We start from the raw sequence: 25,982 nt of genomic DNA on the forward strand, positions 1-25,982 counted from the left end.
TAATGACCACTACAGTATGACACTAAAACACCACTCATCCATAATGACCACTACAGTTGGACACTAAAACACCACTCATCCATAATGACCACTACAGTATGACACTAAAACACCACTCACCCATAATGACCACTACAGTATGACACTAAAACACCACTCACCCATAATGACCACTACAGTTTGACACTAAAACACCACTCACCCATAATGACCACTACAGTATGACACTAAAACACCACTCACCCATAATGACCACTACAGTTTGACACTAAAACACTACTCATCCATAATGACCACTACAGTATGACACTAAAACACCACTCATCCATAATGACAACTATAGTTTGACACTAAAACACCACTCATCCATAATGACCACTATAGTTTGACACTAAAACACCACTCATCCATAATGACCACTACAGTATGACACTAAAACACCACTCATCCATAATGACCACTACAGTATGACACTAAAACACCACTCATCCATAATGACCACTACAGTTTGACACTAAAACACCACTCACCCATAATGACCACTACAGTTTGACACTAAAACACCACTCACCCATAATGACCACTACAGTATGACACTAAAACACCACTCATCCATAATGACCACTACAGTTTGACACTAAAACACCACTCACCCATAATGACCACTACAGTATGACACTAAAACACCACTCATCCATAATGACCACTACAGTTTGACACTAAATCACCACTCATCCATAATGACCACTACAGTATGACACTAAAACACCACTCACCCATAATGACCACTACAGTATGACACTAAAACACCACTCACCCATAATGACCACTACAGTATGACACTAAAACACCACTCATCCATAATGACCACTACAGTTTGACACTAAAACACCACTCACCCATAATGACCACTACAGTTTGACACTAAAACACCACTCATCAATAATGACCACTACAGTTTGACACTAAATCACCACTCATCCATAATGACCACTACAGTATGACACTAAAACACCACTCACCCATAATGACCACTACAGTATGACACTAAAACACCACTCATCCATAATGACCACTACAGTATGACACTAAAACACCACTCATCCATAATGACCACTACAGTATGACACTAAAACACCACTCATCCATAATGACCACTACAGTTTGACACTAAAACACCACTCATCCATAATGACCACTACAGTTTGACACTAAAACACCACTCACCCATAATGACCACTACAGTATGACACTAAAACACCACTCATCCATAATGACCACTACAGTTTGACACTAAAACACCACTCATTCATAATGACCACTACAGTTTGACACTAAAACACCACTCACCCATAATGACCACTACAGTTTGACACTAAAACACCACTCACCCATAATGACCACTACAGTTTGACACTAAAACACCACTCACCCATAATGACCACTATAGTTTGACACTAAAACACCACTCATCCATAATGACCACTACAGTTTGACACTAAAACACCACTCACCCATAATGACCACTATAGTTTGACACTAAAACACCACTCACCCATAATGACCACTATAGTTTGACACTAAAACACCACTCATTCATAATGACCACTACAGTTTGACACTAAAACACCACTCATTCATAATGACCACTACAGTTTGACACCTTGACTGCAACAAAGCTTATAAAGGCTATGGCTTCAATCTGAGTTTCTTGCATGAGGTAATAGTTCATGTAACTTTTGGTTTTCAGGTAAAACTAAGCAAGCTGATTGTTGCCAGTAATTACAGTTATGGTAATGATAAACCATTGAGTATACAAAGCTTTGCTAGAGGCCTTCATCAAAATAAAGACAGTTTATTGGTAGGTATTTAATAATTGGATGGTTAATAGTGAGATTAAATCTGTGACAGTCACAAATGTTAATTAATTATCATCAACAAGTCTTTACAGATGTCAGATAACGATTCATTTTGGTTTTAACAAATCTTGGCAAAACTAGAAATAGAAAAGACACTGCATTGAAGAAACTTGAATTTCTGTAGAATCAACAAAACTATTGTACATGTGACCCTTTATAATTAGCCACAAGTCAGGTGTGGGGTCCAACAACAACTTTTCAAAGGTCAGAGTTATATTAAAGTGCTAATTATAGATTCAGACTGACAATGAAAATGAAAGAACGAAAATCATGTAAAATGACACGGCTATTAAAAGTAACACCAACAACTTAACTGACTTATCAAGAGTCCAATATATTTTACTTAATATTTAAAGAACACACTTACATAATGCCTGCAAACACTTGTGAAAAATATCGTATAAAGTTTAGAACAATGTTGAACTCACAGCAGTGAACATACTAGTCTGAAAAGTGTTAAAATTTTACCAAAAGAAGTCATACATATATACAAAAAATATAATTTCATGACTATTGCAACCAGAATGATGGTATATCCACTTTCAGACAAAGCTTGAGATTTTGAGATTATAACTCAAAATAATGTATTGGGTGACACTATTAGCTAGCTCACTAAAATGACAAAATAAGAATCATTGTGCAAACATCACATACAACCTGTATTGTAAATTCTAAGACTTACATTTTGTTTCAGGATGTGGTGATACCTGAGTTGGCTGACGATGAAAATGTACAACTCAATAAATCTTTGCAGCGTCTTGATAGAATTGCACAGGTATGATGAGCAGTGCATGTGTATACCTCGTATGGACATGTGTATACCTCATATAGGCAGGCGTATACCTCGTATTGGCATATGTATACCTCGTATGGACATGTGTATACCTTGTATTGGCATAAGTATACCTCGTATGGACATGTGTATACCTTGTATGGGCATGTGTACATTTTGCATACCTTGTATGGGCATGTGTATACCTCGTATGGACATGTGTATACCTTGTATGGGCATGTGTACATTTTGCATACCTTGTATGGGCATGTGTATACCTCGTATTGGCATATGTATACCTCATATGGACATGTGTATACCTTGTATTGGCATATGTATACCTCGTATGGACATGTGTATACCTTGTATTGGCATGTGTACATTTTGCATACCTTGTATGGGCATGTGTATACCTCGTATGGACATGTGTATACCTCATATAGGCAGGCGTATACCTTGTATTGGCATAAGTATACCTCGTATGGGCATGTGTATACCAAGTGTATGGGCATGTGTACATTTTGCATACCTTGTATGGGCATGTGTATACCTCATATGGGCATGTGTATACCTCATATGGGCATGTGTATACCTCATATGGGCATGTGTGTACCTTGTATGGGCATGTGTATACCTTGTATGGGCAAGTGTATACCTCATATGGGCATGTGTATACCTCATATATGCATGTGCATACCTCATATGGGCATGTGTATACCTCATATGGGCATGTGTATACCTTGTATGGGCAAGTGTATACCTCATATGGGCATGTGTATACCTCATATATGCATGTGTATACGTCATATGGGCATGTGTATACCTCATATGGGCATGTGTATACCTCATATACGCATGTGTATACCTCATATGGGCATGTGTATACCTCATATGGGCATGTGTGTACCTTGTATGGGCATGTGTATACCTTGTATGGGCAAGTGTATACCTCATATGGGCATGTGTATACCTCATATATGCATGTGTATACCTCATATGGGCATGTGTATACCTCATATGTGCATGTGTATACCTCATATGGGCATGTGTATACCTCATATATGCATGTGTATACCTCATATGGGCAGTAGGTGTATACCTCATATGGGCATGTGTATACCTCATATATGCATGTGTATACCTCATATGGGCATGTGTATACCTCATATATGCATGTGTATACCTCATATGGGCATGTGTATACCTCATATACGCATGTGTATACCTCATATGGGCATGTGTATACCTCATATACGCATGTGTATACCTCATATACGCATGTGTATACCTCATATGGGCATGTGTATACCTTGTATGGGCATGTGTATACCTCATATGGGCATGTGTATACCTCATATATGCATGTGTATACCTCATATGGGCAGTAGGTGTATACCTCTTATGGGCAGTATAAGCATATACCTCGTATGGGCAGTATAGGCGTATACCCCATATGGGCATTATGGGTGTTAGTCTATCTGCTAGACCTTGGATGTTCTTCCGATACAATACGACACACGACCGAACATCGCTATCGAGGATGGAACATCCAAGGTCTAGCAAATGTCATCTCTGCAGTTCAGGATATAAATAACTGCCAATCAGAGAACCACATTAGCCACAAGCACAGAGGACAATAGCTAATTTTTCATGCATATTCATCTGAAGGAGGGGCTTGTAAAAATAACCACCAATGCGTTAACTGAAATGTGTGAATGACAACATCTACACACTCATCAAATTCACAATTACCATAAACCGATAAGACATAGTAATGACCTAAATGTGTTTGTCAACACCTGCATGCAGAGATTGAATATATAAAAGTATATACATGTATATGCATACATGGCCCAACCCACCGCTTAACGTAATCTCAATGGAATGTCCGGTCTGAAAATGACATTTGCTAGACTGTTCGGGCAAGCCCTCACTGCAAACTTTGTTAGCTTATGGTATCGAAAGAAAGCCAGAACGTCTAGCAGCAAGACTATATAGGTGTATACCTCGTATGGGCAGTAGGTGTATACCTTGTATGGACAGTATAGGTGTATACCTCATATGGGCAGTGCAGGTGTATACCTCGTATGGACAGCAGGTATATACCTTGTATGGACAGTGCAGGTATATACCTTGTATGGACAGTGCAGGTATATACCTCGTATGGACAGTGCAGGTATATACCTCGTATGGACAGTGCAGGTATATACCTCATATGGACAGTGCAGGTATATACCTCATATGGACAGTGCAGGTATATACCTCGTATGGACAGTGCAGGTATATACCTCGTATGGACAGTGCAGGTATATACCTCGTATGGACAGTGCAGGTATATACCTTACAGTGCAGGTATATACCTTGTATGGACAGTGCAGGTATATACCTCGTATGGACAGTGCAGGTATATACCTTGTATGGACAGTGCAGGTATATACCTTACAGTGCAGGTATATACCTTGTATGGACAGTGCAGGTATATACCTCGTATGGACAGTGCAGGTATATACCTCGTATGGACAGTGCAGGTATATACCTCGTATGGACAGTGCAGGTAAATACCTCGTATGGACAGTGCAGGTATATACATGTACCTCGTATGGACAGTGCAGGTATATACCTTGTATGGACAGTGCAGGTATATACCTCGTATGGACAGTGCAGGTATATACCTTGTATGGACAGTGCAGGTATATACCTCGTATGGACAGTGCAGGTATATACCTTGTATGGACAGTGCAGGTATATACATGTACCTTGTATGGACAGTGCAGGTAAATACCTCGTATGGACAGTGCAGGTGTATACCTTGTATGGACAGTGCAGGTATATACCTCGTATGGACAGTGCAGGTATATACCTTGTATGGACAGTGCAGGTATATACCTTGTATGGACAGTGCAGGTATATACCTCGTATGGACAGTGCAGGTATATACCTTGTATGGACAGTGCAGGTATATACCTTGTATGGACAGTGCAGGTATATACATGTACCTTGTATGGACAGTGCAGGTATATACCTCGTATGGACAGTGCAGGTATATACCTTGTATGGACAGTGCAGGTATATACCTTGTATGGACAGTGCAGGTATATACCTCGTATGGACAGTGCAGGTATATACCTTGTATGGACAGTGCAGGTATATACCTCGTATGGACAGTGCAGGTATATACCTTGTATGGACAGTGCAGGTATATACCTTGTATGGACAGTGCAGGTATATACCTCGTATGGACAGTGCAGGTATATACCTTGTATGGACAGTGCAGGTATATACATGTACCTTGTATGGACAGTGCAGGTATATACCTTGTATGGACAGTGCAGGTATATACCTTGTATGGACAGTGCAGGTATATACCTCGTATGGACAGTGCAGGTATATACCTTGTATGGACAGTGCAGGTATACCTCGTATGGACAGTGCAGGTATATACCTAGTATGGACAGTGCAGGTATATACCTTGTATGGACAGTGCAGGTATACCTTGTATGGACAGTGCAGGTATATACCTCGTATGGACAGTGCAGGTATATACCTTGTATGGACAGTGCAGGTATATACATGTACCTTGTATGGACAGTGCAGGTATACCTTGTATGGACAGTGCAGGTATATACCTTGTATGGACAGTGCAGGTATATACATGTACCTTGTATGGACAGTGCAGGTATATACCTTGTATGGACAGTGCAGGTATATACCTCGTATGGACAGTGCAGGTATATACCTTGTATGGACAGTGCAGGTATATACCTCGTATGGACAGTGCAGGTATATACCTTGTATGGACAGTGCAGGTATACCTCGTATGGACAGTGCAGGTATATACCTAGTATGGACAGTGCAGGTATATACCTTGTATGGACAGTGCAGGTATACCTTGTATGGACAGTGCAGGTATATACCTTGTATGGACAGTGCAGGTATACCTTGTATGGACAGTGCAGGTATATACCTTGTATGGACAGTGCAGGTATATACCTTGTATGGACAGTGCAGGTATATACCTCGTATTTGATTTTAAGAGTATCAAGAGGGTCTCATTTCAATTGGCATCAGACTGTAAAAGCTATCAGTTTATTTAATAGTTCTTTGTCCTGTTTAATTACAGTATTCCGTTGACAACAAAACCAAAATGTTGATAGATGCAGAGTATACATACTTGAATCCAGCCATGACATTGTTAACCTTGGCTATGATGTACAAGTACAATAGAACAGAACCATATATCTGGAATACCTATCAGAATTACCTTAAGGTGAGTTAAGACAGTGTGAGTGAACAATTTATGACAAGTCCACTTTTTTACCCAATTTTAACTCTGAGTCACTCATTGGTGAATTTTGAGGGCTCTTAGATTTTGCTTGGCAGCCCATCTACCATGGAGTTTACACACATTGCCTGGCAGCCCATCTACCATGGTGTTTACACACTTTGCCTATACTCAGCATCAACATTTTCTGTAATGCTGTGTAGACTTAATTTGACCTAGTGGTTGAGTGACTTTTTTAGATTTGGTAAATATGAGTGTAGATTATAACATGTTCATTTTATCAAGTGACAATATCTTCTTTGCATACTTCACTTCCTTCCTGCATCAAAAGTGCATTACTCTGTGTTGGCTAGGTCAAACTTTATCCTTCCTGTATCAAAAGTGCATTACTCTGTGTTGGCTAGGTCAAACTTTATCCTTCCTGCATCAAAAGTGCATTACTCTGTGTTGGCTAGGTCAAACTTTATGACTACAAACCTGTCCATGCATCAGACTGTGCACCTGTCAGTACTAGTTTTCATTTCTGTAAAATGTAATATCCAATTTCATTCAAACCTTGCACAATGGTGAAATATTATGGGACTCATATGTATCATTGCCATGCCAGGTTCATCACATTGTCAATTTTGACCAAATTGCAGCCATATTTGTGGTTAAAAGTTGGTACCAAATTTATTGTCTGTATAATAATAATAATCTTTATTTATACTGGATAGTTCTTTAAGCATTGAACGCTTGTCTCCCAAGAAGTCCAGTGAGGGCCATCCCCCACGGGTTCAGTGTTAATGCAGGAGGAAACCGGAGTACCCGGAGGAAACCTGCGTTGTTCGGCAGAGTCAAACTGAACGACACTCTTCTTACTTACAGTAGGGAAATTTAATCAAGCCCTGTACGGGGTTCGAACCCTGACCGCATTGGTAAGAGGCGGATGGTTTAACCACTCGACCACCGACAACCCTATATATTGTGTATCTGGTCAGGTTTCAGCATGCTTTATGAATAGTTATGTGCCCAGTGCCTGCCAGGTTTATGAATAGTTATGTGCCCAGTGTCTGCCAGGTTTATGAATAGTTATGTGCCCAGTGTCTGCCAGGTTTATGAATATAATTATATGCCCTTAGTCTGCCAGGTTTATGAATAGTTATGTGCTCAGTGTCTGCCAGGTTTATGAATAGTTATGTGCCCAGTGCCTGCCAGGTTTATGAATAGTTATGTGCCCAGTGTCTGCCAGGTTTATGAATAGTTATGTGCCCAGTGTCTGCCAGGTTTATGAATATATTTATATGCCCTTAGTCTGCCAGGTTTATGAATAGTTATGTGCTCAGTGTCTGCCAGGTTTATGAATAGTTATGTGCCCAGTGCCTGCCAGGTTTATGAATAGTTATGTGCTCAGTGTCTGCCAGGTTTATGAATAGGTATGTGCCCTTAGTCTGCCAGGTTTATGAATAGTTATGTGCTCAGTGTCTGCCAGGTTTATGATCGGTTTCTGCTTGGTTTCTGCTTGGTTTTATACAACAGATCACAGATGCACTTGATGATATTAAGTGTACTTTTATAGTTGAATGCAAAACAGTTACTGTATGATTAACATTGGGAAAGTGTATCAAAGTGTCTAGTTATGGATTTAAACCGGCAAAAAAAAGCAGTTTTTTTAAGGGTGGTAAGTAGGTAAAATCTACCAGGGTTCCCCACCAAAATTGTGATAACTTCTATGGCAAACACTGCCATTTTTACCTCTTTCTCCCTTTCTGTTACCGCGGTTCCCAAACCTTAGCAAAAACACTGATGAGTGTCCAGTTTTCACCCAGTATAGATATGTGGTTTTTACCTAGCAATGGAATGTCTAGAAAGCATCTGGTTATGGTCTGCCAGATACAGAATGTTAGTTTCTGCCTCTCAGTCAAATGTCCGTAAAGGGTCTAGTTATCCAGGCCTTTACTGGGTGATAACCAGATATCCAGTTTGTGCTCAGTACAGAATATATGATTTTTGTGGTAATTAAATATCCAGAAAATAAAGACAAGTTTTAAAATATTAGCATTGCCTGTTAATATATTTTAATTATGTCTGACAAGTTTTAAGTGGTGTTAGTTTATGTGATGTCTGACAAGTTTTAACATATTAATGGTGTCAGTGTATGAATTCTGACATAAATGTAATACAGTAAAACTCCAATTATCCGAATTGTTTGGTCATCCGAACCGCTGTCATGTCTCCCAAATTTTTTTATTGTTCCTTCGACCCATTGCTTTCATCACGCAAACATGGGCGATTCTGTGATCACTGTAACTATGCATTGCCTGCTGTCTTTTGTCTTTCGTCGGCTTATCTTCTGTGTTTCCTTTATACATGAGTTAAGCTGTGCAGCATACATACAATTGTTACACATCAATTCCAGTGTCTAATTTATTTCAAAACAATACAGAGTGTGAAGTGACTATGTGTACATGAACGGTCAGATCGACGTGTGGGCCAAAGTGTGAATTAAAGTGTGAATGACAACTTGATCTGAACGGTCTTTTTCATGTAAGTTAGAACAATAGATTGCAAGGAAAATGATAAAAATGACACGTTCCGCAGAAAAGCAAAAAAAACCCGAGAAGATCACACAAATCATATCTTTGTCAGAAAGCCGCTGATCAGCGGCAAAGTCATCACAACATAAAATGTAGGTGTCCTTTCATGTCGGAACGACAAATACTCTCATGATGGCCACCAGTTACGAACCCAAGCTGTGAAATTTCTTTTCAACACACACTATAAATTCAGACGATTTTGTGAAAAATGCTCACTCGAAAACCAAACACTGATTGAACACAACTCTACGAAACTGCTCTTCTCATCGATTCTACAACGCTATATCCGATGCTGATTTTACCACGCAACGTGACCTCTGTCTCCGTATCTGACATCATCAAGCCTACGTCATCATGTCAAAACGCAAGCACACTGTACTCGACCTTGACACCAAACTGTCAATCATCAGCCGACTAGAACAAGGAGAGACAGCCACGAAGTTAGCCACCGAGTACAGAGTAGGCAAGTCAACAATCACAGACATCAAGAAGACAAAGGCAAAATTGCAGGACTTTGCAGCTAAAATGGACACAGACAAGGGGCTTCAGCGCAAGATAATGAAAACCGCAAAAGATGACAACTTAGAGAAAAGTGTTCTCACTTGGTTTTCACAAGAACGCAGTTGTGGTACACCATTATCAGACTAGCTGATCATCGAAAAAGCGAAATGATTCGATGAACAATTAAATGGCGAACAATCATCTTTCAAAGGGAGTAACGGATGGCTCAGAAATTTTCAGAAAAGACATGGTATCCGTCAAATTTCAGTACAGGGAGAGAAGATGTCATCAAACACTGCCGCTGTTGAACCATTCATACAGAAGTTTCACAAACTCATACAACAAGAAGGTTATCAAACTGAACAAATCTATAATGCAGATGAATCAGGACTGCAGTGGAAACTTCTGCCGCAAAAGACACTGGCTTCTACATCAGAGAAATCAGCACCGGGACACAAAGTTAACAAAGAACGCATAACCAACATGGGTTGTGCGAATGCGGCGGGCACACACAGACTCCCAGTCATAGTGATTGGAAAAGCAGCAAAACCGCGTTGTTTCAAGCATGTAAACATGGAAAATTTACCAGTTCGATACTTCAGTCAACGAAATGCTTGGATGAGTGGTGATATATTTTCTCAGTGGTTTCACCAAGACTTCGTTCCCAGCATTAAATGTCATCTCCGTCGTCAGGGCCTACCCAAAAAAGCACTCTTGACTCTCGATAATGCTCCCGCCCATCCCGATGTCACTGAACTTTAGAGTGAAGACGGTATGATCAGATGTCTGTTTTTCCCGCCAAACACAACTCCTCTACTACAACCAATGGACCAGGGCATACTTCATGCAACCAAACGTTGTTACAAAGCCAAGATGTTGTGTCGGATCGTAATGGAAAACAACGAAGAGACAACTCTGCCTGAGAGCGTGAAGACTGTGAATTTGAAAGACGTCTGCTATATGTAGGGAGATGCGTGGTCTGAATTGATCGGGGACACTTTACGGTATATACGCATGTCACAAGTTGAAGCTAAAACTTTGTGGCTATTTCTAATTTTATTGATCGCGTGAGGTGTGTATGTTGTGTGCATGTGGGTAGGTGTAGACATGCATGTACATTGTATGGTTTCAAAACGTCACGCCCCATATCCGATTATCCAAACTGTCCGCATATCCGAACAAAATCGATGTCCCCCCTTGAGTTCGGATAATTGGAGTTTTACTGTACTTATAATAAAATAGGCAGGTACGTTGCAGTACGTGTCATGTCACACAGTAGTTGTCACAATTCAGTAGTACCATTATAGTCCATTTCAATGTTACTAACTAATTTGCATGATAAATGGGATAATAGACAAACAATCAGTCAGGAGCAAGGGCTAATAGACAAACAACCAATCAGGAGCAAGGAATAATAGACAAACAACCAATCAGGAGCAAGGGATAATAGACAAACAACCAGTCAGGAGCAAGGAATAATAGACAAACAGCCAGTCAGGAGCAAGGAATAATAAACAAACAACCAATCAGGAGCAAGGGATAATAGACAAACAGCCAGTCAGGAGCAAGGAATAATAGACAAACAACCAATCAGGAGCAAGGAATAATAGACAAACAACCAATCAGGAGCAAGGGATAATAGACAAACAACCAGTCAGGAGCAGGGAATAATAGACAAACAACCAATCAGGAGCAAGGGATAATAGACAAACAACCAATCAGGAGCAAGGGATAATAGACAAACAGCCAATCAGGAGCAGGGAATAATAGACAAACAGCCAGTCAGGAGCAAGGAATAATAGACAAACAGCCAGTCAGGAGCAAGGAATAATAGACAAACAACCAGTCAGGAGCAAGGAATAATAGACAAACAACCAGTCAGGAGCAAGGAATAATAGACAAACAGCCAGTCAGGAGCAAGGGATAATAGACAAACAGCCAATCAGGAGCAAGGGATAATAGACAAACAGCCAATCAGGAGCAAGGGATAATAGACAAACAGCCAATCAGGAGCAGGGAATAATAGACAAACAACCAATCAGGAGCAGGGAATAATAGACAAACAACCAATCAGGAGCAAGGGATAATAAACAAACAACCAATCAGGAGCAAGGGATAATAGACAAACAGCCAATCAGGAGCAAGGAATAATAGACAAACAACCAATCAGGAGCAAGGAATAATAGACAAACAACCAGTCAGGAGCAAGGAATAATAGACAAACAATCAGTCAGGAGCAAGGGATAATAGACAAACAACCAGTCAGGAGCAAGGAATAATAGACAAACAGCCAGTCAGGAGCAAGGAATAATAGACAAACAACCAATCAGGAGCAAGGAATAATAGACAAACAGCCAGTCAGGAGCAAGGGATAATAGACAAACAATCAGTCAGGAGCAGGGAATAATAGACAAACAACCAATCAGGAGCAAGGAATAATAGACAAACAGCCAGTCAGGAGCAAGGAATAATAGACAAACAACCAATCAGGAGCAAGGAATAATAGACAAACAACCAGTCAGGAGCAAGGAATAATAGACAAACAATCAGTCAGGAGCAAGGGATAATAGACAAACAACCAGTCAGGAGCAAGGAATAATAGACAAACAGCCAGTCAGGAGCAAGGAATAATAGACAAACAACCAATCAGGAGCAAGGAATAATAGACAAACAGCCAGTCAGGAGCAAGGGATAATAGACAAACAATCAGTCAGGAGCAGGGAATAATAGACAAACAACCAATCAGGAGCAAGGAATAATAGACAAACAACCAGTCAGGAGCAAGGGATAATAGACAAACAATCAGTCAGGAGCAGGGAATAATAGACAAACAACCAATCAGGAGCAAGGAATAATAGACAAACAGCCAGTCAGGAGCAAGGAATAATAGACAAACAACCAATCAGGAGCAAGGAATAATAGACAAACAACCAGTCAGGAGCAAGGAATAATAGACAAACAATCAGTCAGGAGCAAGGGATAATAGACAAACAACCAGTCAGGAGCAAGGAATAATAGACAAACAGCCAGTCAGGAGCAAGGAATAATAGACAAACAACCAATCAGGAGCAAGGAATAATAGACAAACAGCCAGTCAGGAGCAAGGAATAATAGACAAACAGCCAATTAGAGGAGTGCTTTAAACAATTGGAATAACTAATCATGAATAATTACTGATTGGTAAATATGCTTTATGTCTATGTATGTATGTAAAAATTAATTCCATACAACTGGCTCCCTGTAGCATAATGGTTAGTTCACAGGATTAGCACGGGAGGTCACGGGTTCCAATCCATACAACTGGCTCTCTGTAGCATAATGGTTAGTTCACAGGATTAGCACGGGAGGTCACGGGTTCCAATCCCAGTGGAAACAGGATTTTTCTGTGACTGACCCAAACCCTGGTTGAGTGCCTCCAGACTCAATAGGTAGGCTGTATCACTAAGCCATGTCTCACTCACAAGACGAGTGCAAATTTGGGGGACTCCTGGAGTAATGACTTGAAAAGTGGGGGGGGGGGGGGGATTACTCGCACAGAGCCCGCAGGTGCTATGTTTACTGAGCCTGGGTGACTCTTGGATAGCGTGTGGACTGACTGGGAAAGCCAAGACAGTTCCACAGCCCTGTGATATAGAGCATGCAACATAGCCCTGTCACATAGTCCCAAACCCGAATGGATCTCTGTAGCATGCTGGGAGGAATTCCCAGCACAAAAATTGAAAAAGAAATTCCCAGCACAAAAATTAAACAAAAAAAGTTCATTTCATACAAGTTTTTGAAGTTTCACTCAATGTACATGTTTTGTTGTTGTGAAGTGTTCATGGTCAAGCATTGCAGGCCATATTTGTCAGCTTGTAATGATTGAGAAAATACTAGATGATCAAAAAAATGAAATGTCCACATTGTAGGGATGCATATATGAATAGAGTATCTGTCTTTACATGTACATGTATTCTACAGGCTGCCAATACCAATCTAACCAGGGATGTGGGCATGGCACAGAAGTTAGGCTTTGGCTTTGGTGTCAAACTTGTACGTGGTGCTTACATAGAGAGAGAAAGAAGTAGAGCTACCGAGATGGGATATGAAGGTCAGTTTAAAAGCCCACATTGGATTTAGATTCAAATCTAGGAATGAAAACCTGTTGTTTGGCAGAGTTGTAGAAAAAGTTGGTCTTCAACAGAGTGATCCCATGTATTAAATATATCGTAATTAACAGAACACTAATGTTATGACCTGGTAATTACAATATACATACCACATTACCGTATGTATATGTATACCCTAGCTAGGCGGAGGACATGTAGACAGGTCGTAGCCACCCATGTATACCCTAGCTAGCCAAACCAACTAGCTTTAGGTGGAAGACTTGTAGACTGCAGGTACAAACCACCCATGTATATCCTAGCTAGGTGGAGGACATGTAGACAGGTACAAATCACCCATGTTACTCTAGCTAGGCGGAGGACTTGTAGACAGGTACAAACCAACCATGTCCCAAAACATCGTTTTTCTTATGTATAAAGACATTTATTAATTTATTAATTTGTTAATGCATTAATTTTTTATTTATTTATTTATTTTATTTTTTATTTATCTTTTTTTTTTAGCTCCGCTGTCAGCGAAAGCTGAAAGCGTAGCTTTAGGTATAGGTGGGTATTGAGGTATAGAGAGTAGAGTGAATCATAGGTGTCCGTCAAACTTTTATATTTTTACTATCTACTCCGGAAGTGACAGTCGGAATTCTTCGATATTTGGTGTGCATGTTCCCTGGGGGGAGGCTATTCAGATTTGTTCATGCCAAGTTGATTTGTGCCATTTTCAATTTTTTATGATTTTTTTTCATAAAATGTCATTTTCATCAACTCCTTGAAAACCTCTTATTAGATTGCTTTGATATCTGGCGTGTTGATGCGCAGGGGGTAGCTTACTCAGATTTGTTAATTTCAAGTCAGCACATCCTCATTTTTATTTTTTATGATTTTTTTTTTGTAATTTGAAAAAAAAATGAATATGTTAATGAGCATAATGACCGACGCCATATTGGAAATCAGTCGACGAGACTTTAAGTAAACTGCCACTTTTCAAAAGACACTATTGACGTCAAACAAGCAATGTAATATGTGCTATGGTCATAATTCTACGCATTGGGCGCCCAAATGACAAGCGTTTGTTCGAAACAGGGTTGTAAACTTCAAATCCAATTCTGCACCCTTCTACATTATCAGCCAATCCGCAACATCCTCATTTGCATACTCTATCCTGATTCGACCAGAAGCTGAAGGTGACCTCATTCGACCGAGCGATTTTCCACAGCAAGTATCTTGAGTATCAACACAGGACGTTCTTAGTACTCACTAAAATCACACTTCAGACCCACTATAAAAGTGTGATGTTTTCAGATAACATGTAACTTGTGGTTAATTCTATATTGTCGTGCAATTTGGAATGACAGTGAACCAGAATTCAGACAACTTGCGTAAGGAAGGGCATGCCGGGCATGCCAGGCATGCGGTTGAAGTTTAAATATGGCCGACAGTTCACATGTAAAGTTAAACGACATGAACGTGTCTTGCCTTTCCAAAATGCAAATATTTGGCAAGTAAAAATAATTAAAATAATTACAACTTTAATTTGGCTTCAGACTTTGCATTATGTTTTGCGTATCTTTCCCCGTTTTACATGTAAATCCGAAAAGGTTCTCTCTCATCATGTCATCAGTGTCAGTGATCATACCGCGCGGGGTAGTCCTCGGGTGCACGAGTCTGTATTACTGACTTGACTCTAAACACCGGAGGGGGAGGGACAATTGTCAGAATCGAGTCCCGAATTCCTCAGTATGCAAGCAGGACTACGTGCGGGGCTGCTTTGAGTACGATCGAAGTGAGGCATGTTGAGGTATTTTGTTGAGAATTATAAATATTGCGAAATGTCAAGTACAAGGTTTAAATACAATGGAATGATGAAAAAAATGGCAGAGTCTGCTGACACGCGCCGGTCACAAAAAACACTGTGAATTAAAATATCAGACGATGTACATGTATGTATTAATCGCCGACAATCCACCCGTATGCACGAGGGACTAACCCGGAAGCAAGTCGTTGTCAGCCATACGTTACAGTGGTAACATCGTCCGAGAAATCGCTGCGTTCAGAGTGTCACTGTCATTATTCACAGAATTGTTGTTTTCGAGTGAAAACCCGTCTTGAATTGTATAACTCTAACAAATGAAGACATGTCAAGTTATATTTTGAAAGTTGTATCGCTAGTTTGAGACGATTTTCTCACGTACTATAGTACTATCGAGGCTTACTTGGAAGTAGTAGGACCTTCCAGTTCATCGGGAAGTTTAGCCAGTCCGATAATTCTTTCTGGTTTAGTTTACAACAATTTTGATCACGCAGATTTTGTTGTTGTGATGAAAAGAAATTAAAAAAAGATCATTTCAACCATTTCGTTGTGTTTTCTTTGTGAAAGGTAACCGAACATGAACGAGTGTTACCACTGTAACGTATGGCTGAGAATGACTCTCTTCCGGGTACTTGAGATTGTCGCCGTACGGAAACTAAGATGGCGATTAATACATTTCTTCCCTATATATATCTACCACAACTAGAACAAGTTGAATGTTGTTGACTTTGTAAATTTGTTAGAAAATTGAAATTCAAATTGCCTCAAAATTATTTTAGATCCCTAGTTTATTTCATTCTTCATTAAAATTTTCCAGGGTTACAGCTGTAAGACACTGGAATTACTTATAGCCAACCTCAAAATCCTCTTTTTTTCTTTTTCTTGTGTGCATTTCCCAGTCATTTTTTTCTGAGATTTTGTGCAATTTTTCATAACAGTAGATTTTTGTTATAAAATGGTGACTATGGTATAAAAGTACAATACATTACCAACTTCTGTGTAAAATGTGTTTTATAGTGAGACATCATATGAAACCACTAACCACTTTATTGCATCGCTAAAACAAAACTGCATAGTGACTCGAAGAGCTGAAGACCTGAACCACTTCTACATGTCACCAAAATAAAAAATTAAATTAAAAAAAAAAACAGCGGAGCTATTCTGACCGATAGGTCGCTTGTTTTTTTTTTTTTTTGGGGGGGGGGGGGGTGAATATGGATCCATGATTAACGTGATGATATATTTAAAGGCTACAGACACATGTAGAAGGATTTTAAATGATTGGGTTGTTTGGTTATGATGTACCTGTGATCATCCAACTAAGTGCAACCACTTCACTTTGTAAATGTAGTGCTAGATGTTCTGTATTGTTGACATTTTATAGGCAAGGATTAGGTGGCCATATTGCTCAACTCTATAGTTTAAGAATTTCTAGACCACAAAAATTGGACCCCTGTTTGGATAGTTCTTCTGAATTTGAATGGTACATTATATATGTACATCCTTTGTGTATCTTTCTATGGGAGCTACATAAAGTTACCTATACCCACCTCACTAAAATTCTGCTTTGAAAATGACGTGAAGATAAAGTTTGTGATTTTTAGTCCCTGTCGGACGAAGACCGGGATGGGGACTTATGGATTGGGTTCCGTCCGTGCGTCTGTCTGTCCGTGTGTCCGTCCGTCGCCGTTTCTTGGAGATTCCTGGACCGATTTTTTTCAAACTTGGTACAGGGGCAACATACTATGGCATACATATGCACGTCAATTTGTTTCATGATACGATCCAATATGGCCACCTAGCAGCCATTTTGCTTGCAAATTTTTCCTGTCCAAAGCCATAACTCAGACATGCTTATAATAAACAGATCTCATTCAAAGTTGATATTAGGACAGTGTTCTATGACATACATGTGCATATCCATTTTCATCGTGATATATGATCCAATATGGCTGCCTGGCAGCCATTTTGTTTGCAAATTTTCCATGTCCAACGCCATAACTCAGACATGCTTGAACAGATCTGGTTCAAAGTTGGTATTAGCACAGTGTCCTATAACATACATGTGCATATCCATTTTCGTCATGATACAATCCGATATGGCTGTCTGGCAGTGATGTTGTTGGCGCAGTTTTCATGTCCAAAGCCATAACTCAGACATGCTTGAACAGTGTGTGTGTGTGTGTGTGTGTGTGTGTGTGTGTGTGTGTGTGTGTGTGTGTGTGTGTGTGTGTCTGTCTGTTGGTCTGTGTCATCATTTTCTTAAAAACGGCTGGCTCAATTATACTGAAATTTGGTACACACAATGTTTGGGGTAATGGCTAGACCTGATTAGTTTTTGACAAGATCTAGCTGTTCATGTTACATGTAATTAGAGAAATTTGCATATCAATGAAATCAACTAATTAAGCAATATCTCAAGACTGCATACTTCAATTTGAATATAATTTGGAATATTCGTTAAACATAACAAAGGGTATTTGTCTATTTGTTGATGTACCTTACAGCGTTAATGAATAATTTGCATAATTACTTATTTTGGTAATTAGACTATATCTGAAGAAGCCATACTTCAATTTCAATATAATTCAGTACATATGTTAACTATAACAAATTGCATATGTCCTATAAAGTTTGTTGATGGTACCTTACAGTGTTAATGAATAATTTGCATAATTAATCATTTTCGGTAATTAGGCTATATCTTTCAATTTCAATACAATTCTGTCCATACGTTAACCATAACAAATCGTATATGTCCTATAAAATTTGTTGATGTACCTTACAGTGTTAATGACTAATTTGCATAATTAATGAGTTTCTGTAATTAGGCTATATCTTAAGACTGCATACTTCAATTTCAACTAGGCTGTATCTTAAAAATTAAAGTTTCAAATTTCATATAATATTATAATATGTTACATATATCAACCATAATAATACATACCTGTCCTATGAACTTTGTTACAACTGTTACCTTTAATGAGTAATTTGCATAATTAGTAATTCCCTTACGGGAGGCATTCGGTTTAAATCTGGTTTTTTCTTCAAATATTTGGCTTTGTTGTGACTGACAGCTAAAGTTTAATCTTTTGTTACAGATCCTATCCAAGATAGTTATGAAGACACCTGTTTGATGTATAATCAAAATTTACAAATGTATTTAGAACTGATTGGTCGCCATGGCAATAGATTTAATATTATAGTGGCTTCTCACAATGAAGACAGTATTTCCCTTGCTATTCAAAAGTAAGTATGTGCCAATTGTTAACAAAGGCAAGCCTACATTTCTTCATCCTTAAAGAACCAGAAAATTCTACATTGTGAGACTTTGAAAACTGATGGCTTAGAAGAGGACTTCTGTACACTATGGTGAAGCATTCTGGGAAAACAGCATTGTTTGCATTTAGGGTCTCTTCAATTTGTTTGTAATGCATTTTTGACCTATGAGGGTGAGTGTACTAGATAAATGGATATTGTAAACTTGGATATTTTCACTATGACACAGAATAGTTATAAGTTTTAGACTGTTCATATTTTCAGAAATTCAAGAGTATATTTACTGCTTTGTTAATCCATGTACATCAGAGTAATATGCTCTAGCTCACAAGAATGGTATTTACATAATAATAAAATATACTAGGGATCAGACTACAAATTCATAAGGCCGTTACACATCTTTCCTTCACTGCACTCTTGGACTACTATAATATTTTGTTTCACTAACTTTGTGTGAATTATATTTTAATTTTAATTTTGCCAAAATCTGGCTTCACTTGCTTCATATTGTATACCTTTCACCTCCCAACAATTAAGAGAGATTAAACCTGTTTATTGACGCTTTACTTTTCAGAATGCAAGAACTTGGTATAGGACAGAGAGATGGCACAGTAGTCTTTGGTCAGCTGCTGGGTATGTGTGACCAGGTATCCTATGTATTAGGTAAGTATAGTACTCAGCTACTTGGTAAGTGTGACTAGGTATCCTATGTATAGGCAAGTATAGTACTCAGCTACTTGGTAAGTGTGACTAGGTATCCTATGTATAGGTAAGTATAGTACTCAGCTACTTGGTAAGTGTGACTAGGTATCCTATGCATTAGGTAAGTATAGTACTCAGCTACTTGGTAAGTGTGACTAGGTATCCTATGTATTAGGTAAGTATAGTACTACTTGGTAAGTGTGACTGGGTATCCTATGCATTAGGTAAGTATAGTACTCAGCTACTTGGTAAGTGTGACTAGGTATCCTATGTATAGGTAAGTATAGTACTCAGCTACTTGGTAAGTGTGACCAGGTATCCTATGTATAGGTAAGTATAGTACTCAGCTACTTGGTAAGTGTGACTAGGTATCCTATGTATTAGGTAAGTATAGTACTCAGCTACTTGGTAAGTGTGACTAGGTATCCTATGTATAGGTATGTATAGTACTCAGCTACTTGGTAAGTGTGACTAGGTATCCTATGTATTAGGTAAGTATAGTACTCAGCTACTTGGTAAGTGTGACCAGGTATCCCATGTATAGGCAAGTATAGTACTCGGCTACTTGGTAAGTGTGACTAGGTATCCTATGTATTAGGTAAGTATAGTACTCAGCTACTTGGTAAGTGTGACCAGGTATCCCATGTATAGGCAAGTATAGTACTCAGCTACTTGGTAAGTGTGACTAGGTATCCTATGTATAGGTAAGTATAGTACTCAGCTACTTGGTAAGTGTGACCAGGTATCCTATGTATAGGTAAGTATAGTACTCAGCTACTTGGTTAGTGTGACTAGGTATCCTATGTATAGGTAAGTATAGTACTCAGCTACTTGGTAAGTGTGACTAGGTATCCTATGTATTAGTTAAGTATAGTACTCAGCTACTTGGTAAGTGTGACCAGGTATCCTATGTATTAGGTAAGTATAGTACTCAGCTACTTGGTAAGTGTGACTGGGTATCCTATGTATTAGTTAAGTATAGTACTCAGCTACTTGGTAAGTGTGACTAGGTATCCTATGTATAGGTAAGTATAGTACTCAGCTACTTGGTAAGTGTGACTAGGTATCCTATGTATAGGTAAGTATAGTACTCAGCTACTTGGTAAGTGTGACTAGGTATCCTATGTATAGGTAAGTATAGTACTCAGCTACTTGGTAAGTGTGACTAGGTATCCTATGTATTAGGTAAGTATAGTACTCAGCTACTTGGTAAGTGTGACTGGGTATCCTATGTATTAGTTAAGTATAGTACTCAGCTACTTGGTAAGTGTGACTAGGTATCCTATGTATAGGTAAGTATAGTACTCAGCTACTTGGTAAGTGTGACCAGGTATCCTATGTATTAGGTAAGTATAGTACTCAGCTACTTGGTAAGTGTGACCAGGTATCCTATGTATTAGGTAAGTATAGTACTCAGCTACTTGGTAAGTGTGACCAGGTATCCTATGTATTAGGTAAGTATAGTACTCAGCTACTTGGTAAGTGTGACTAGGTATCCTATGTATAGGTATGTATAGTACTCAGCTACTTGGTAAGTGTGACTAGGTATCCTATGCATTAGTTAAGTATAGTACTCAGCTACTTGGTAAGTGTGACTGGGTATCCTATGCATTAGGTAAGTATAGTACTCAGCTACTTGGTAAGTGTGACTAGGTATCCTATGTATAGGTAAGTATAGTACTCGGCTACTTGGTAAGCGTGACTAGGTATCCTATGTATAGGTATGTATAGTACTCAGCTACTTGGTAAATGTGACCAGGTATCCTATGTATAGGTAAGTATAGTACTCAGCTACTTGGTAAGTGTGACTAGGTATCCTATGTATAGGCAAGTATAGTACTCAGCTACTTGGTAAGTGTGACTAGGTATCCTATGCATAGTTAAGTATAGTACTCAGCTACTTGGTAAGTGTGACTAGGTATCCTATGCATTAGTTAAGTATAGTACTCAGCTACTTGGTAAGTGTGACTAGGTATCCTATGTATAGGTAAGTATAGTACTCAGCTACTTGGTAAGTGTGACTAGGTATCCTATGCATTAGGTAAGTGCTGCAAACAACAAGCACATTCATTTAGAACAGTTCTGATTTGTTGTAATGTAGTATAAAGAGATGTGATGTGATTTGTGATGTGATGTGATGTAATGTAATGTGATGAAATGCGATGTGATGTGGTGTGATGTGATGTGATTTGTGATGTGATGTGATATGATGTGATGTGATTTGTGATGTGATGTAATGTAATGTGGTATGATGAAATGCAATGATGCGATGTGATGTGATGTGTGATGTGATTCGATTTGTGATGTGATGTGCTGTGATGTGATTCAATTTGTGATGTGATGTGGAGTGATGTGATTCGATTTGTGATGTGATGTGGTGTGATGTGATGTGATATGATGTGATGTGATTATATAGTCCCCGCCGGACGAAGTCCGGGACGGGGACTTATGGATTGGGTTCCGTCTGTCCGTCCGTCCGTCCGTCCGCAGCCGTTTCTTGGAGATGCCTGGACTGATTTTTTTCAAACTTGGTACAGGGGCAACATACAATGGCATACATATGCACGTCAATTTGTTTCATGATACAATCCAATATGGCCGCCTAGCAGCCATTTTGTTTGCAAATTTTCCCCGTCTAAAGCCATAAATAACTCAGACATGCTTGAACAGATCTCATTCAAAGTTGGTATTAGGACAGTGTTCTATTGCATACATGTGCATATTCATTGTTGTCATGATACGATCCAATATGGCCGCCTAGCAGCCATTTTGTTTGTGAATTTTTATGTCCAAAGCCATAACTCAGACATGCTTGAACAGATCTCATTCAAAGTTGGTAATAGGACAGTGTTCGATGACATACATGTGCATATCCATTTTCATCGTGATATGATCCCCCATACCCGACCAATCCTTTATTGTTGTAGGCATGTTCCATGTCCAACAAGCAGACACAACATATCTAAGTCTGTTTGATTTAGGTTCACAAGTGTTGTTGTGTGATCAGAGTAGTGATAATTCCTTAAAACCCAATCATAGCGGGGACTATGTCATTCTCAATGACTTGTTTGATTTATGATGTGATGTGATGTGATGTGATGTGATGTGATGTGATATGCAATCATATTCAACAAGCAACGTCAGGCAACTTTAAAAGAACAGTTCTAATTGGGTAATTTCAGTACAATCAGGTCACTTAGACCCATTGTGAGAGGGTTTACATACTGCAACTTGTAAAATTATGCAACTTTTAAATTACTTCTGATTTGCTGTTATTTAACATAAAGTCAAACCAGCACCAATCATTGTAAGACCTAAATGAAGCAATTACTAGCCAAATTATACAAACTATATTGGTTGTTATTTCAGGGCATGCTGGGTATCTGCTATATAAATCATTACCAGTTGGTACAATAGATGAAGTCATACCATATCTGTATAGACGGGCTACTGAAAATAGAGCAGTTTTACATGGTGCAAGACGGGAACGACAACTACTTTGGGGAGAACTGAAACGGAGGATGAAAATAGCGTGATGGTATGAATGGCCTGTTGCAAAATGTCAATATGTCAATATAATTGGATCATTAGCTAGAAAGTAAAAACCTTCATAATCCAATGGTGTCAGTTTAGGAATCCATACTAGGCAATCAACTATTCTTACACCAGAAGACAATTGTAATGTCATAGAAGGCTTGCATATCAACATTGACATTATACTAGAATAGTTTAATTAAAATTTTATTGAACTATTTTCACTTGAGAAAAAAGTTTGTTCTGCACTTTTAAACTCCATAGATTGTTGAGCCAAAGACTTGTCACACACACTATTGAGATTAAAACAAATATAGAAATACATAATTTGATATTTTAAAACATAAATGACTGATATTTCCCTCTTCTGAAATTGCAGAAGAATATTTTAGACTAAAATTGAGGGAAAGAACAAGCTTTGATGAAATTTTCCATTACAAGCGACCTATCGGTCAGAATAGCTCCGCTGGTTTTTTTTTTAATTTAATTTTTTATTTTGGTGACATGTAGAAGTGGTTCAGGTCTTCACTATGCAGTTTTGTTTTAGCGATGCAATAAAGTGGTTAGTGGTTTCATATGATGTCTCACTATAAAACACATTTTACACAGAAGTTGGTAATGTATTGTACTTTTATACCATAGTCACCATTTTATAACAAAAATCTACTGTTATGAAAAATTGCACAAAATCTCAGAAAAAAATGACTGGGAAATGCACACAAGAAAAAGAAAAAAAGAGGATTTTGAGGTTGGCTATAAATAATTCCAGTGTCTTACAGCTGTAACCCTGGAAAATTTTAATGATGAATGAAATAAACTAGGGATCTAAAATAATTTTGAGGCAATTTGAATTTCAATTTTCTAACAAATTTACAAAGTCAACAACATTCAACTTGTACTAGTTGTGGTAGATATATATAGGGAAGAAATGTATTAATCGCCATCTTAGTTTCCGTACGGCGACAATCTCAAGTACCCGGAAGAGAGTCATTCTCAGCCATACGTTACAGTGGTAACACTCGTTCATGTTCGGTTACCTTTCACAAAGAAAACACAACGAAATGGTTGAAATGATCTTTTTTTTTATTTCTTTTCATCACAACAACAAAATCTGCGTGATTGATCAAAAGTGTTGTAAACTAAACCAGAAAGAATTATCGGACTGGCTAAACTTCCCGATGAACTGGAGTAAGGTCCTGCTACTTCCAAGTAAGCCTCGATAGTACTATAGTACGTGAGAAAATCGTCTCAAACTAGCGATACAACTTTCAAAATATAACTTGACATGTCTTCATTTGTTAGAGTTATACAATTCAAGACGGGTTTTCACTCGAAAACAACAATTCTGTGAATAATGACACTCTGAACGCAGCGATTTCTCGGACGATGTTACCACTGTAACGTATGGCTGGCAACGACTTGCTTCCGGGTTAGTCCCTCGTGCATACGGGTAGATTGTCGGCGATTAATACATACATCGTCTGATATTTTAATTCACAGTGTTTCTTGTGACCGGCGCCTGTCAGCAGACTCTGCCATTTTTTTCATCATTCCATTGTATTTAAACCTTGTACTTGACATTTCGCAATATTTATAATTCTCAACAAAATACCTCAACATGCCTCACTTCGCTCGTACTCAAAGCAGCCCCGCGCGGTATGATCACTGACACTGATGACACGATGAGAGAGAACCTTTTCGGATTTACATGTAAAACGGGGAAAGATACGCAAAACATAATGCAAAGTCTGAAGCCAAATTAAAGTTGTAATTATTTTAATTATTTTTACTTGCCAAATATTTGCATTTTGGAAAGGCAAGACACGTTCATGTCGTTTAACTTTACATGTGAACTGTCGGCCATAACTTCAACCGCATGTCTGGCATGCCCTTCCTTACGCAAGTTGTCTGAATTCTGGTTCACTGTCATTCCAAATTGCACGACAATATAGAATTAACCACAAGTTACATGTTATCTGAAAACATCACACTTTTATAGTGGGTCTGAAGTGTGATTTTAGTGAGTACCAAGAACGTCCTGTGTTGATACTCAAGATACTTGCTGTGGAAAATCGCTCGGTCAAATGAGGTCACCTTCAGCTTCTGGTCGAATCAGGATAGAGTATGCAAATGAGGATGTTGCGGACTGATTTGAAGTTTACAACCCTGTTTCGAACAAACGCTTGTCATTTGGGCGCCCAATGCGTAGAATTATGACCATAGCACATATTACATTGCTTGTTTGACGTCAATAGTGTCTTTTGAAAAGTGGCAGTTTACTTAAAGTCTCGTCGACTGATTTCCAATATGGCGTCGGTCATTATGCTCATTAACATATTCATTTTTTTTTCAAATTACAAAAAAAAAATCATAAAAAATAAAAATGAGGATGTGCTGACTTGAAATTAACAAATCTGAGTAAGCTACCCCCTGCGCATCAACACGCCAGATATCAAAGCAATCTAATAAGAGGTTTTCAAGGAGTTGATGAAAATGACATTTTATGA

The 25,982-nt window shown here is 38.7% G+C and overlaps 1 protein-coding gene across 1 annotated transcript in view; it reads left to right on the plus strand.

Annotated features, from left to right (window-relative positions):
* The window catches only part of LOC144449827 (hydroxyproline dehydrogenase-like), a 36,456-nt gene extending 12,467 nt beyond the window's left edge, over window positions 1-23,989 (plus strand). Inside the window, exons 4-10 of the mRNA XM_078140401.1 lie at window positions 1,751-1,861; window positions 2,614-2,694; window positions 6,812-6,958; window positions 14,011-14,140; window positions 19,062-19,209; window positions 19,814-19,902; window positions 23,311-23,989. Of these exons, the coding sequence (XP_077996527.1) occupies window positions 1,751-1,861; window positions 2,614-2,694; window positions 6,812-6,958; window positions 14,011-14,140; window positions 19,062-19,209; window positions 19,814-19,902; window positions 23,311-23,477 (873 nt within the window). The 3' untranslated portion in view covers window positions 23,478-23,989. The remainder of the gene's footprint in view (window positions 1-1,750; window positions 1,862-2,613; window positions 2,695-6,811; window positions 6,959-14,010; window positions 14,141-19,061; window positions 19,210-19,813; window positions 19,903-23,310) is intronic.
* The last annotated feature ends 1,993 nt before the right edge of the window (window positions 23,990-25,982 follow it).

This window comes from Glandiceps talaboti, chromosome 18 (assembly GCF_964340395.1).
Source record: "Glandiceps talaboti chromosome 18, keGlaTala1.1, whole genome shotgun sequence".
Lineage (NCBI taxonomy): Eukaryota > Metazoa > Hemichordata > Enteropneusta > Spengelidae > Glandiceps > Glandiceps talaboti.